The sequence below is a fragment of the Pygocentrus nattereri genome, chromosome 18, assembly GCF_015220715.1.
Source record: "Pygocentrus nattereri isolate fPygNat1 chromosome 18, fPygNat1.pri, whole genome shotgun sequence".
NCBI lineage: Eukaryota > Metazoa > Chordata > Actinopteri > Characiformes > Serrasalmidae > Pygocentrus > Pygocentrus nattereri.
Genome location: NC_051228.1, coordinates 5325325 through 5339906, shown reverse-complemented (window position 1 = coordinate 5339906; position 14582 = coordinate 5325325). Strand labels below are relative to the sequence as shown.

Sequence of the window (14582 nt, the reverse complement as noted above, 5' to 3'; positions counted from 1 at the left end):
AAGCTCTTAAATCGTCATTTAGACAAAAGGAAGACGTTTGAATGAACGTGACACTGAGTGATGGAGCTAAATATACCCAGAGGATTAACAAATGGCTTTGAGGTGTTTTCACTCAACAGCTAAAATTATTAAAGATTTAAAAGCCCCAAACTTTTGAAGATGAGGGTATCTTCTACTGGCCTCTTTGGCATAAAGATTCTCTGTACTGTCTTTTCACAAAGTGCAAGACGATCCTTTTTTAGTACGTTTAAAAATAAACTTGATTTATATGGTCTTTTATATTGCACCTAGCATGATCATGCATGACATGCAGGTCAAAGTGCATCCGAAAATAAAACATAAAAACAATACAAGGAAACTTTCAAATGTATGAAACTTATGAAAGGTGTGACTTTAAGCTTTGGCTGCTAAGCTCTCAGTTAGTTGTCAGCCAGGCTGAGGGTGTGCATTGCAGTTAATGCAGTACATTGGACGCTCTTCATCATAACCCAGATAGACAGGCCTAGTGGGAATTTTTCCGGTTCTAAAGGGCCCTTTGACAGAGCTGTTTTGCTGCTTAACGGTCATTGATATGACTTGTGTCCTTGTAACATGACTCATGTCCAAGTGCATTATGTTTTAATTTAATAACTACACGACATATAGGAAATTATTTAACAGTACTTTGAAACAAAATTTATTTTTGTTCCATTTTTGCCTCCAGAAATCTTAAAATGTCTGGTGGTGCAACTGTCCAACCGTATATGATGAAGTAAACCATCAAAGAAGGTTATTTAGTTATATAAAATTATAAATGAAATAGCTTGGTTTGACTTTATGTTTAAAACATGTTGCAAATGAAGGCAACTTTAAAAGTGCTCAACTCACTGAGAAACTTTTATCTGAAAGTTTTCACTTCCTCAAATGTCAGGCAGCACAACCAAAAAGAAATGACCTTTATTTTGACATGCTTAAACAAGGGACCAGGGTGTTGCAACATAAAGAAGGCTTCAGGTAACCTTCATGGTGCAATGCCAAAGTCAGTGGGCCTTTCACAAATTTTGGGAAAAACCTGAAGAGAACCAGGAAAATGTGTAATTCTAATAAAAAAAATGTATTTATTTGAAAAAACTCTGATATGATATTTGAAAAAACTTTGATAAACTCGAGTTCCAACACGGTTTCTGTTGGTGTCTGAGTAGACAAAGTCATTTGAAATTAGTCTGAAAAGTCATGTGGCACAACCAGTAAGTCAAATGGTGCAACCAGACCAGCAGTTTTGATGCGCAACAGTCCTGTTTAACTTGTCAAGTGATTGATGCCACAGATTCAAGATTCAAGAGTTTTATTGTCCTGTGCGCAGCAGAACAGGCAGTTGCACTGTACAATGAAATTCTTACGTTGCTGTTCCTCCGTTCACCGAATATAATCTTAAGAGAATAAAAAAAGAAAATAAGAAGAACTCTAAAAACAGCAGTAAAAAGTAAAAGTACAAGTAAAAATGTACAGTATGTGCAAAGTTGAAATAAAATTAAAGTTACACGTGCGTATGTGCAAATATGTAGAGCAGCTGTTCATGAAGTGCATCACAAAGAAAAAAAAAATGACACGATAAGGACCAGAGGGGTCCATCTTCATCAAAACGCTGTCCCTGGTTGGTGACATATGTGCTGTATGCTATAATGATCATTTTTGCTTTGTTAAACAATTTGTTAACTGGTTTCATGTTTCTTTCATTCTTTACTTCGCCAACAAAATTTCCAACTTTCCTCAAGTGTTAATGTCAAGTACTATTTATAAACTCTTTACTGAGATTTGGGTCTTTTTCTCTTCCCATTGGCTCAGGACCCAACTAATGGCTACTACAGTGTCAACACCTTCAAGGAGCACAGCACACCGGCCACCAGCCAAGCCACTGAGGTTCGCAACTCTGCCACCGCCACCCTGGGCAAGCAGCGAGTTCCCACTGGAATGTCCTTCACCAACATCTATTCCACGCTGGGCCCCGGGCCCAACCACCGGCTCTACGACTACGGCGGGCGCTTCGTGTTGGGCATGGGCAGCAGCTCCATTGAGCTGTGTGAACGCGAGCTCCAGCGAGCGTCCCTCAGCGACTCCAGCTCCTTCCAGGACACGCAGTGCGACAGCAGCGTCAGCAGCTACAGCAGGCCGGACAACGGCTACGCACCCTTCGACAAGGCCAGCAAGGCCTCAGCCTCGGCCTCAGCCTCATCCTCCTCGCATCACTCGCAGTCGTCCTCGCAGAACTCGGACCTGACGCGGCCCCTGCAGAAGCGCATGCAGACCCACGTGTGAGGGCCCGAGGGAACGGGAGGCGAGGGCCGGAGGGCAAACGCTGGACACGGCCAGGAACACGAGGAGAGTCAACGTGCCTCCGCATGACTCCCGTTTGAGGAATTACATGCTCTTTGCGGGGATGGTAATGTACATTTTCTGTCCAAAAGTATCCAGACACCTGATCGTCCAGCATTTCTTCTTGTCTTTGGGATTTTTACCCATTTTTCTACCAAATAAGTGCTTTTATTTCTGACCTGCTAGCTAGATCTAACCTTATTGCATGATTACCACCATCCCTGGAGGGTGAGGGCTTGCACATGCTTTCTATAGGAATCTGCTGCTCGGCACAGCATCATAATGTCCAACATAAATAGAGCATTTGTCCCCCGTTTCATGCAGCAACAACCTCTTATCTCCTGGGAAGGCTTTATACTAGATGTTGTAACAGTGCTGTGAGGATTTGATGGAGCAATAGCGAGGTCAGGTACTGATGTTGGCTGATTAGTTTTGGATCACAAACAATACAACTCATCCCGAAGGTATTCGATGGAGCTCCATCACTCCAGAAAGAAAAGATTCCACTCTGGCCAGTGTTTTGGACATAAAAACAAAAGGTGGACTGAATAGAAGTTCTTCAATTTGTGGAGGTTTTTCAAACTTAAACAGCTTCCTCACACCTTCACAAAGTTCTGGGGGGGGGGGGGGGGGCTTTTTGGTACCTTCATTGTTAAGGACAGGTGCTCCCGAGCATCCCCTTCTACTGTCCATTCTTTCCCATGGACATTACACCCATGTTGGCAGTGGGTGTGCCTTAATAAGATGAAGCCACTAATTAGAAGAGAGAGGTGTCTGGATACTTGGGGACATAGCGTGTAAACGCCTCACAGGACATGTACTTTTTAAATAAGCAATGTGTTTTGTAAGTTACCTGAGCCACCTGTTTCGTGTGGAGAGACTTTTTGCTGAAAGCTAGCGAGCGCTTACTTAAACATTGTTCATTGAACGTTTGTTCCATGACAATCAGGACTCCTTCATCCTCACAGTTGCCATTGACTCTGTCTGATTTGATGCACGAGCTTCATTTCAGGACTTTTGTTTTTGAGAAACAGAACCACTTTCAGGGAGCCAGCATTTGTCTGAATCGAGAAAGGGGGGGGCCTTGAGGGTTGTTTCAATTTTTCATGAGGAGCTGAACTCCGGGGCCTCATGAAACTCAGCTGTGATTCAAAGCACAAAGGTGTCTGTGTATATCAGCCACAAGTTCTCCTGGACTGAAAAGAGAAAGTCCTAACCAGGACACAGGGACGAGCCTCTGGAGGACCTCTGAGGATGCAGAGGCCTTGCAAACAAAAAATCGGGCCATGGCCTCGCCAGCGCTCCATCCACAAAGAGATTCTGTCCCTGTTTTCAATGTTTTCACACTATTGTAAATTCTCCTCACTTTTTTTAGGTTTGCTTTTGCCATTTCTTGAAAGTAACGCCATCTGAATGCATCGTGTGCGATCGTTTTAATCCAGTTCTTGCATGACGAAGCAGCAAAAATGACGTAGAGGCGATGAAGAAACCTCTTCGTGGCTTCTCAAACATGGACGGTGTCATGTTTACACGTTGGAGGAAAGATTGTGGATATCCTACTTAATGTGAGCTCTCTGAACAGACCTCAAAGCGCTTAACGAAACGAGTGTGTACAGTGAATCCAAATACTCTGTCGCTAAACGGCCTCTTTTTTTATTTCAGCTTACGTCGTTTACACTCAAGCTTGTAAATCCCGCATCCCGTGCGAGTCTACTGTGATTTTGTCTCCAGACGATGGAGTGGTGGGACTTTTGTTTTATTTTTTTCCTTCTTTTTGATAGCTGCTTTCGTTCTGAGACTGATGTATGTTTAAGGCCACTGTTTTAAGTGAGCCCATTCACAAGGCCTGACCGAACCACGTTAAAAAAAAAAAATCAGTCGGAGTGTCAAGTGCCTCCTTTGGGCAGCTGGAGGGGGACAGTTGTGAGAAACTTCGTCAGTGCATTAAAAGCAATCAAATTAATCAAATAACCATGGTTACGAAATAAATGTTCAATAAAGCAAACGTGTGGAAAAGGTTACGTGATCACTAAAGCCGTGAAATGTCTCTTTTTTTCCTTTTATTGGAAATAGATAAAATTCCTTCCTGAAGGAGAGTGTTGTCCATGCCTTGTTAGAGCTGAATGATTAATGGTTTTTAGTCGAAGTTTTTAGAGATTGAGATTTTTTAATCGTATGAGCCGCGTTTATCGTTACGTTCTACTTTATTCAGTGTTGTTTTAACACCTTGTCATTTTTTAAGTGAAGCCTGATGTGGGCTGACAAAGATTTGTTTGGGCTGATTTCAGAGCGGTTTTTTCAAGTCATGTTGAGAGTTTGAGTCAGGTTCAAGTCGGGTTGAGCGATGAATCACTTTTATAACGATATCACAGATTTGAAAGAATGCATTCAGCGTTCAAGTCTGAAAAAACTGCTGGATTTTGTTGACAAAAAATCTTAATTTTATAGAAAGTAATTGCATTAAAATCATAATCTCAATTCTGGTCCACAAATTTGAATCCACTTTTAATCCTATTGTTACCCACTAATAACATGGGGTACATGAGTAGGTACAGCCGGCATTCAGCATTCAAGTGAAAAAATGGATGCGCTGGTCTTCTTGAGCGGAAAAAATATTGTGTTCAACTGCAATATAAGTCAGAAAAATCGCAGTTAGAGGTTCTCCACAAATCATTCAGCTAGGATTTTTTTTATGTCAGATCGCAGGTGTGGGTTGACTTCAGGTAGGACTTCATTGTTTTCTATTGAAATTGCAATTGTAAAAAGTGCCATTTTTAAATCTCAAGAAATGCGATTTAGTTATGTCCTATTATTCAATGTTGCCACGTTTTAATTGGGGAAATTTAACCTAATGACACGGAGCTCGTAATTAGCAGTCTGGCACACAAGATTCAGCGTTCTGAAAAGAGTGCTGGATTTTGACGACAAATTTTTTTGAAAGTAATCGCATTAGAATCATAATCTCAACACTGGTCAGAAAAATTGCAATGAGATGTTTTCCACAGATCATCATCCAGGGGCAGTCGTGGGCTGGATGGAGGTTAAGGAAGATGGCCCTGTAACCAGAAGGTTGCCGGTTCGATCCCCAGTGCTGGCAGTCCATGACTGAGGTGTCCTTGAGCAAGACACCCAACCCTCGGACGCCGTGGATAGGGCTGCCCACCGCTCTGGGCAAGTGTGCTCACTGCCCCCTAGTGTGTGTGTATTCACTAGTGTGTATGTGGTGTTTCACTTCAAAGTGGAATTTCCCTGTTTGTGGGATTAAAAAAGTATCACTCAAGTTCAGGCTTCAGTTTCACGCCTATATATGCCTTGACATGGATACATCACGGATGCTGTAGTACATCGTAAAAATACATAATGCGTACTAAACCCATATGATGTTATCAAGAGTCCCTCCATGTATTATTTCATTAGAGAGGTTTCCACTCACAATCAATCCTTCATGCGGTGGAGTTGCATTAAGGTCTTGGGTGGTTCAAGATGATCCATTTTGGCATTCAGATATTAAATCCTCGTGAGGGCATTAGGGATGTTTCATGGACCCTCACAACATCCTCATATGAATTAGTTATTAAAGTGCGGTTTTAATCCATCATCTTGGCTTTTAAAGGTTGGCTCAACCATGGTGGATCCATCACGAAACTAAATGGATTTCAGAAGATGATGCATGGTCTCGAAAGCGAGCGTGGTGTTTGTATAGCGGCGGCCGATGTAACTCTTTAAATGAGCAGCTCTTTTTGCTTGGCTGTCGTAATTGAAAGTCGAGGCACACGCGCTGTAACTGCCGCTATTGGCGAAGGCCTTAATCAGCACATTCTTGACTCGCCTCCGCTGTGTGGAGTATTCCGCTGTATGTTGCTTACGTGTTGTGAGCAGTGAGTAAATGACTGCTACAGCCGCTCGCAAGCACCTTTTGCATCGATTGTGCACAAGGGCAGTCGTGATGGAATCTTAATGGTTTCATTTGCCCCCAGATTTCAGACTGGCTGAGGTCCGAGACTGCCCTACTTTTATTTCATTTCCAGTTTATATACAAGAGAAAATTTGATTTACGATGATCCACTTGCTTAAGAAAGTAATAAAGCAGGCGTTTACAAAGCTGAAAAAAGATGAAATGCTACAGAGACAATGGGGCTCCTAACAACCACCTGGACGACCTGGAAGACACCAAAACTGTTCCCAACAGATAAAAAGATCTTCATGAATATTGAATATGTTTAGGATTATTTGGATTGTACGAAGCAGAAAATGATCAACCAACTTCTAAGACTGAACTTTGGAGGTTGCAGATGTCTTCAACCAACTGAAAGTGAGTCTCCTGAAAAGAATAGAAGCCGTGATAAAGGTAAAGTGTGGATACACTGAAATTTAAGGATTCTGCGTAATTCTCTGTTACATTTTTTTTTTTTTGCGATTTTTGCTTTTCTGCATCATTTCAGCTCAGCTGACGTCCTTCACATTGTGTGAAGATTTCGTGATGATTGGACCAATAGAAATGCTCCAAAATTGCTTAGAATAAAATACCTTTCCATTAACTTACATTGAAAGTAGAAGAAGTTTTTGCCCTCTCCTGTAAAGTTACTATTTTGGAGATACCGGTTTTTCTTTGGACAGAGACAATATGCTTTATGCTTTGTTAACTGATGCTGAAATATGAGTAACTTCACATTTCATGGCCGTTTTGTCTGGAAATGAAATGAATCAAAGGTGCTCTCTGACTTTTGCACAGCACTGTAACTTAATATTCCTAATCTAAGGCGACTTCTATACTAATGATGTAATGGTTTGTGACAAAACGGCACAGTTGCACTGAGTGCAGATAAAGGTCATTATATATATCTGGTCAAAGGTGTGTTTGGATAAAGGGCAGATATGCACGTGATAAGAGGGGCTTTGGAGTGTGCAGCTCTCGCTCTGCTGCCTGTGGAAAGGCTTTCAGATGACATTTGATATAAAGCGAACTGCATAAACAAGAACTGTCTGATAAGATGTTTATTCACTCTGCAAATTAGATCAAAACAGTGCAGATCTGACTCTCCAGCTGGGCTGCAGATTGGATGGAAATATGTAAGGTAATAAGGTTTTCTTTCTTCTCTGACCAAAATTAAAATCTCGGTGTCCTCCAGAGGTGGCTGGCTTTGAATATACAAGTGGCGTGACCCCCCCAGGCTAGAGCTGCACAATATGGACAAAAGAAACCCGTTATGATTAAATTACGATTGCGGTATGATGTGATATGACATGGTTTAGGACTAGCGTGCATTGTTTTTATGCCATGATATACTATGCAGCCATACCCCAAAACATTCACAGAAAATGACCTGTCCACTCAGAATAATGATATTTAGAGCTAATTCTAAAACTCTTCACATGATGTAATGAAACAACAAACCCAAGGACACCAAATTCCTCTCGCATATTAATGCTCATGAATAGTCTGTCCCGAGAAAATGAACCTGTAGTCTAAAAATAATCAAATCATTTTTGCATTAAGCTTTTTTCTCTCCATTTAAATCAACAATAAAGTAAAAAGGACACCAATATTCAGAAAAATGTCTGTCTTAATATGACTTTGCATGAACATTCCTTACTATGTTGTAATAATGACTCATAAAAATGACTTACTATGTTATAATAAGTACAGTATCACAATGTCTTACTATGTGGTAATTAAGAACTGGCATCGTAATAAAATTTTACTACGTCGTAATAATGTTATGGTAATAATGTCTTACTATGCTGTAATAAGGACTTTATTGTAATAATGTCTTACTACAGCGTAATAATGACGGTATTGTAATAATGTCTTACTACAGCGTAATAATAACGGTATCGTAATAATGTCTTACTACAGCGTAATAATGACGTTATCGTAATAATGTCTTACTACAGCGTAATAATGACGGTATTGTAATAATGTCTTACTACAGCGTAATAATGACGGTATTGTAATAATGTCTTACTACAGCGTAATAATGACGTTATTGTAATAATGTCTTACTACAGCGTAATAATGACGGTATCGTAATAATGTCTTACTACAACGTAATAATGACGGTATCGTAATAATGTCTTACTACAGCGTAATAATGACGGTATTGTAATAATGTCTTACTACAACGTAATAATGACGGTATCGTAATAATGTCTTACTACAGCGTAATAATGACGGTATCGTAATAATGTCTTACCACAATGTAATAATGACGGTATCGTAATGATGTCTTACTACAGCGTAATAATGACGGTATTGTAATGATGTCTTACTACAGCGTAATAATGACGGTATTGTAATAATGTCTTACTACAGCGTAATAATGACGGTATCGTAATAATGTCTTACTACAGCGTAATAAGGATGGTATTGTAATGTCTTACTACAGCGTAATAATGACATTATTGTAATAATGTCTTACTACAGCGTAATAATGACGGTAATGTAATGTCTTACTACAGCGTAATAATGACGGTATCGTAATAATGTCTTACTACAGCGTAATAATGACGTTATTGTAATAATGTCTTACTACAGCGTAATAATGACGTTATTGTAATAATGTCTTACTACAACGTAATAATGACGGTAATGTAATGTCTTACTACAGCGTAATAATGACGGTATCGTAATAATGTCTTACTACAATGTAATAATGACGGTATCGTAATAATGTCTTACTACAGCGTAATAATGACGTTATTGTAATAATGTCTTACTACAGCGTAATAATGACGGTAATGTAATGTCTTACTACAGCGTAATAATGACGGTATCGTAATAATGTCTTACTACAGCGTAATAATGACGTTATTGTAATAATGTCTTACTACAACGTAATAATGACGGTAATGTAATGTCTTACTACAGCGTAATAATGACGGTATCGTAATAATGTCTTACTACAACGTAATAATGACGGTATCGTAATAATGTCTTACTACAGCGTAATAATGACGTTATTGTAATAATGTCTTACTACAGCGTAATAATGACGGTAATGTAATGTCTTACTACAGCGTAATAATGACGGTATCGTAATAATGTCTTACTACAGCGTAATAATGACGGTATCGTAATAATGTCTTACTACAGCGTAATAATGACGGTAATGTAATGTCTTACTACAGCGTAATAATGACGGTATCGTAATAATGTCTTACTACAACGTAATAATGACGGTAATGTAATGTCTTACTACAGCGTAATAATGACGGTATCGTAATAATGTCTTACTACAGCGTAATAATGACGGTATCGTAATAATGTCTTACTACAGCGTAATAATGACGGTATCGTAATAATGTCTTACTACAGCGTAATAATGACGGTATCGTAATAATGTCTTACTACAACGTAATAATGACGGTAATGTAATGTCTTACTACAGCGTAATAATGACGTTATTGTAATAATGTCTTACTACAGCGTAATAATGACGGTATCGTAATAATGTCTTACTACAGCGTAATAATGACGGTAATGTAATGTCTTACTACAGCGTAATAATGACGGTAATGTAATGTCTTACTACAGCGTAATAATGACGGTAATGTAATGTCTTACTACAGCGTAATAATGACGTTATTGTAATAATGTCTTACTACAACGTAATAATGACGGTAATGTAATGTCTTACTACAGCGTAATAATGACGTTATTGTAATAATGTCTTACTACAGCGTAATAATGACGGTATCGTAATAATGTCTTACTACAGCGTAATAATGACGGTATCGTAATAATGTCTTACTACAGCGTAATAATGACAGTAATGTAATGTCTTACTACAGCGTAATAATGACGGTATCGTAATAATGTCTTACTACAACGTAATAATGACGGTAATGTAATGTCTTACTACAGCGTAATAATGACGTTATTGTAATAATGTCTTACTACAGCGTAATAATGACGGTATCGTAATAATGTCTTACTACAGCGTAATAATGACGTTATTGTAATAATGTCTTACTACAGCGTAATAATGACGTTATTGTAATAATGTCTTACTACAGCGTAATAATGACGGTATCGTAATAATGTCTTACTACAGCGTAATAATGACGGTAATGTAATGTCTTACTACAGCGTAATAATGACGGTATCGTAATAATGTCTTACTACAGCGTAATAATGACGTTATTGTAATAATGTCTTACTACAGCGTAATAATGACGGTATCGTAATAATGTCTTACTACAGCGTAATAATGACGGTATCGTAATAATGTCTTACTACAGCGTAATAATGACGTTATTGTAATAATGTCTTACTACAGCGTAATAATGACGGTATCGTAATAATGTCTTACTACAGCGTAATAATGACGTTATTGTAATAATGTCTTACTACAGCGTAATAATGACGGTATCGTAATAATGTCTTACTACAGCGTAATAATGACGGTATCGTAATAATGTCTTACTACAGCGTAATAATGACGGTATTGTAATGTCTTACTACAGCGTAATAATGACGGTATCGTAATAATGTCTTACTACAGCGTAATAATGACGGTATCGTAATAATGTCTTACTACAGCGTAATAATGACGGTATTGTAATAATGTCTTACTACAGCGTAATAATGACGGTATCGTAATAATATCTTACTACAGCGTAATAATGACGGTATCGTAATAATGTCTTACTACAGCGTAATAATGACGGTATCGTAATAATGTCTTACTACAGCGTAATAATGACGGTATCGTAATAATGTCTTACTACAGCGTAATAATGACGGTATTGTAATAATGTCTTACTACAGCGTAATAATGACGGTATCGTAATAATGTCTTACTACAGCGTAATAATGACGGTATCGTAATAATGTCTTACTACAGCGTAATAATGACGGTATCGTAATAATATCTTACTACAGCGTAATAATGACGGTATCGTAATAATGTCTTACTACAGCGTAATAATGACGGTATCGTAATAATGTCTTACTACAGCGTAATAATGACGGTATCGTAATAATGTCTTACTACAGCGTAATAATGACGGTATTGTAATAATGTCTTACTACAGCGTAATAATGACGGTATTGTAATAATGTCTTACTACAGCGTAATAATGACCTTATCATAATAATGTCTTAGTACGTCATAATAATGATGGTATCGTAATATGTTTTACTACATTTAATACACTTAGTGTGTAATAGTGTGTTAGTATCTTAGAGAAATTACGTATTATGTTATAATAATGTCTTAGTTTATCATAAAAATGACTTACTGTGTCATTATTGTGAATTAGTATTTCATAAAAAGGACATATGTTGTAATAATGACAATAAAATTGACTCTCATAAAAATGACTTGCTATGCTGTAGTTATGACTTAGTATCTCATAAAAATAACTTACTATGTCATAATAATGAATTAGTATCTCATAAAAAAAATGACAGTGTCAAAATAATAACAATGGCATCTTATAGTCAAAATAGCCCCCCCGAAAAAAAATACTGACTCTCTATGTTAAAAAAAAGACTTTTCTCATAATCGTGACTCGCTATGTCAGTAATGACTCGGCCCACATGAATTATGTACGTTCATGGAATTTATCACCTTTCAACGTAGTGTGTCAAGATCTTAAGTATTTTGTTATAGTAAGACAATGTTCTGAGAAAATCGGCCAATATTTTGAGTTAATCATTTGAAATTTTGACATACTGCCAGAATCAGAGAAGAAGAGGTATGTTAAGGTGTTAGTTCCAGTTATATGTGATGCTCTTTTCTTAGGCTGTTGTTCGCTTCATTAAAACACAAGTTATTTACTATTAATGTCTTGAAATAGAGAGAGGGAAAAAAAATCTTAACGCACAAAACTTTTTTCCTTTTTTCAGATTCGAGGGTCTTTGGGCAGCGGCGAGGACCCATGAGCAGCAATACGTGAGTGAAATTCGGCCTCTGCTTTAGTGCATTAAACCCCATTAAGCCCTTTTCATTTGAAGCTTTTCAGAGTGAGCCCCAGTAAATGGCCGTTCCAGATCCGTCGAGTGGAGGCTGACAGCAAATACTTTGCATTTTTCTTGTTTCCTTTTGGTCCCTGACATTTCTACTGTTGTGTGTAATGAACTTATTAGCATTCGAACATCCGTCTGCTCCTCATGACCCGCTGTAAAATGGATACATAACAATTGTTCAATTATAAAAAAGGCTTTTTCTTCTTCTCTCCGTCTGCAACCTGGGTTGCTTTTCTCTGCGCTGTACATAAAACGAGCTAATGAGGAGGAAAAAAAAAGAAGAAGAAGCGTTTTGTCTTTTTCCGCAGCTCGCTGGGAGGAAACGTCCTTGTGTTTCTGTGGTGATGGGCTCCGGTGTGGTCAGCCTCTTCACAGCTACAAGCTGTGCAGATAAAGCGACGGCTACACGAGAGCAATTTCAGGCCGGCTTGTGTTTCCTGCTGGATCATCACTCTGCTAAACTGTTCTGGAGGAAAAAAAAGAGGCTTGTACAATGTTTCACGGATATTAGAGGTAGCTCTCCGCTTCAGAAGTGCAGGCGCTGCACTTACGCAAACCCTTTACCACGAGAGGACGAGTTGGAGAACTTTGTGTAAATTCGTTCATCAGCGACTCTTAAGTTCAAGCACCAGATAAAGCCTCAAACTCCGGCAACCTCCAGTTTCTTTATACAGTTTCTCAAGAGGTGGCTGGCAAGCTGTCCATTCAATACTACAGAACAAAATGGAATACCAGTCGGAATACTGCACCGGAGAGAATATGTCTAAGGCCTTGGATATCATCCACTATAGCAGTAAAGTACTTGGCTGTGCAATATACTTGTCCATGTAATGTTGCAGTTGTGGAAAATTGCACTTTCACAACTACAACAATTTTACTACAGGGAGATTCACTTGAAAGAGGCCCTGAATATTCTGTAATAACTCTTGTTAGGACGAAGCAGTCTGAACGAAACCGTGTGCGATGTGCTCCCCAGTATATGGAACTTCGAACAAGCCGGGATGCCCCTGCGTCAGAGCGAGGAGGTTGGCGCCGGACAGCCGTCACATTTAACCTCCTTTTGCAACTTCAGGGTGCAGACCCCTGTACCCCTTCACGTGTCTGGCAGCAAACGGAGATCACAGCCAGCATCGCATGTATGTCACGATTGGCCCCTCCCAGTTCATGGTTTGGCGTTTTGTTTTGGTTTAGTCCAGCCCCTTATTTTGTAACTCCTCCCCTGATTGTCTCCACCTGTTTTCCACCTGTCCCTCGTTTTCCCTGTTGTATTTACGCCCGGTCTTTGCACGTTGTGTTTGCTGGTCTTTGTATCGGTCTTTGTTTGATGTGTTGGTCTTTGTTAGAACTCTTTGGTTGTTTGTATTGCTCATGTCTGACCCACGATCTGTCCGTATTGGCTCATTGACCCTGGACCGTTATGACCCTGATTTTGGATTTGCCCTCAATAAAAGTTGCTTACCTCCGCACATGCGTGCGCTACCTCGCTCCTCATCACAATGTAGTACAGTCGATTACACACACGTCAGGGTATGTAGCGTATTTGTTTGGTTCAGATTGCTTCATCATAACGGGAGCTACAACAGAATATTCGGGGCCTCTTTCGAGTGAATCTCCCTGTTGGATTGTGATTATATTGCTGCCAGTTCCAAAAAAGTGGGGGCAGTAGGTAAAATCCAAATAATAGCAGAAAGCAATGATTTGTAAATTCACTTTGATGTAAGTAAATGAACGTATGCAACATACTTAATGTTTTGTTATGTATATTTTTTATATAGATGCTCATTTTGAAACTGAGGCCGGCAAAACGGCTGAAAAAAGTTGGGACAGCAGCAATTTAGGGCTAGAAATGTGGTGGAGCGTCCTTAAGCAGGCATGGTTGGATGAAAAAGGACATCTTTGACAGGCAGTGTCCTTTATGAGTGAGGATGTGTCAAGACTTCAGTCGTTTAAGAATAACCCTGTTTCTCAACAAGCATGTGCCAACATTTCATGTATCTCGTGCTCTGCAGTGCAGAATATCATCAAAAGATCCAGAGAATCTGGACAAATCAATTCGACGGCCTGGGTTCGATTCCCCGGCGGGGCGACAGGGTGTGGAGTTTGCACGTTCTCCCCATGTCTGTGTGGTTTCCTGACATGCAGTCAGGCCAACTGGACATGCTAAACTGCCCCTATGGGTGAATGTTTGTGTGATTTTGTCTGTCTATGTGTCCCTGTGATAGACTGGTGACCTGTCCAGGGTCTTTCCTGTTTCCTG

General features: G+C 39.3%; 1 protein-coding gene across 3 annotated transcripts in view; it reads left to right on the top strand.

Moving 5' to 3' along the window:
- kirrel3a (kirre like nephrin family adhesion molecule 3a) overlaps positions 1–4386 on the top strand; it is a 311368-nt gene extending 306982 nt beyond the window's left edge. For all 3 annotated transcript variants that reach the window (XM_037546986.1, XM_037546985.1, XM_037546984.1), the window contains one exon: positions 1825–4386. In XM_037546986.1, coding sequence (XP_037402883.1) covers positions 1825–2295 — 471 coding nt within the window. In that variant the 3' untranslated portion in view covers positions 2296–4386. The remainder of the gene's footprint in view (positions 1–1824) is intronic.
- The last annotated feature ends 10196 nt before the right edge of the window (positions 4387–14582 follow it).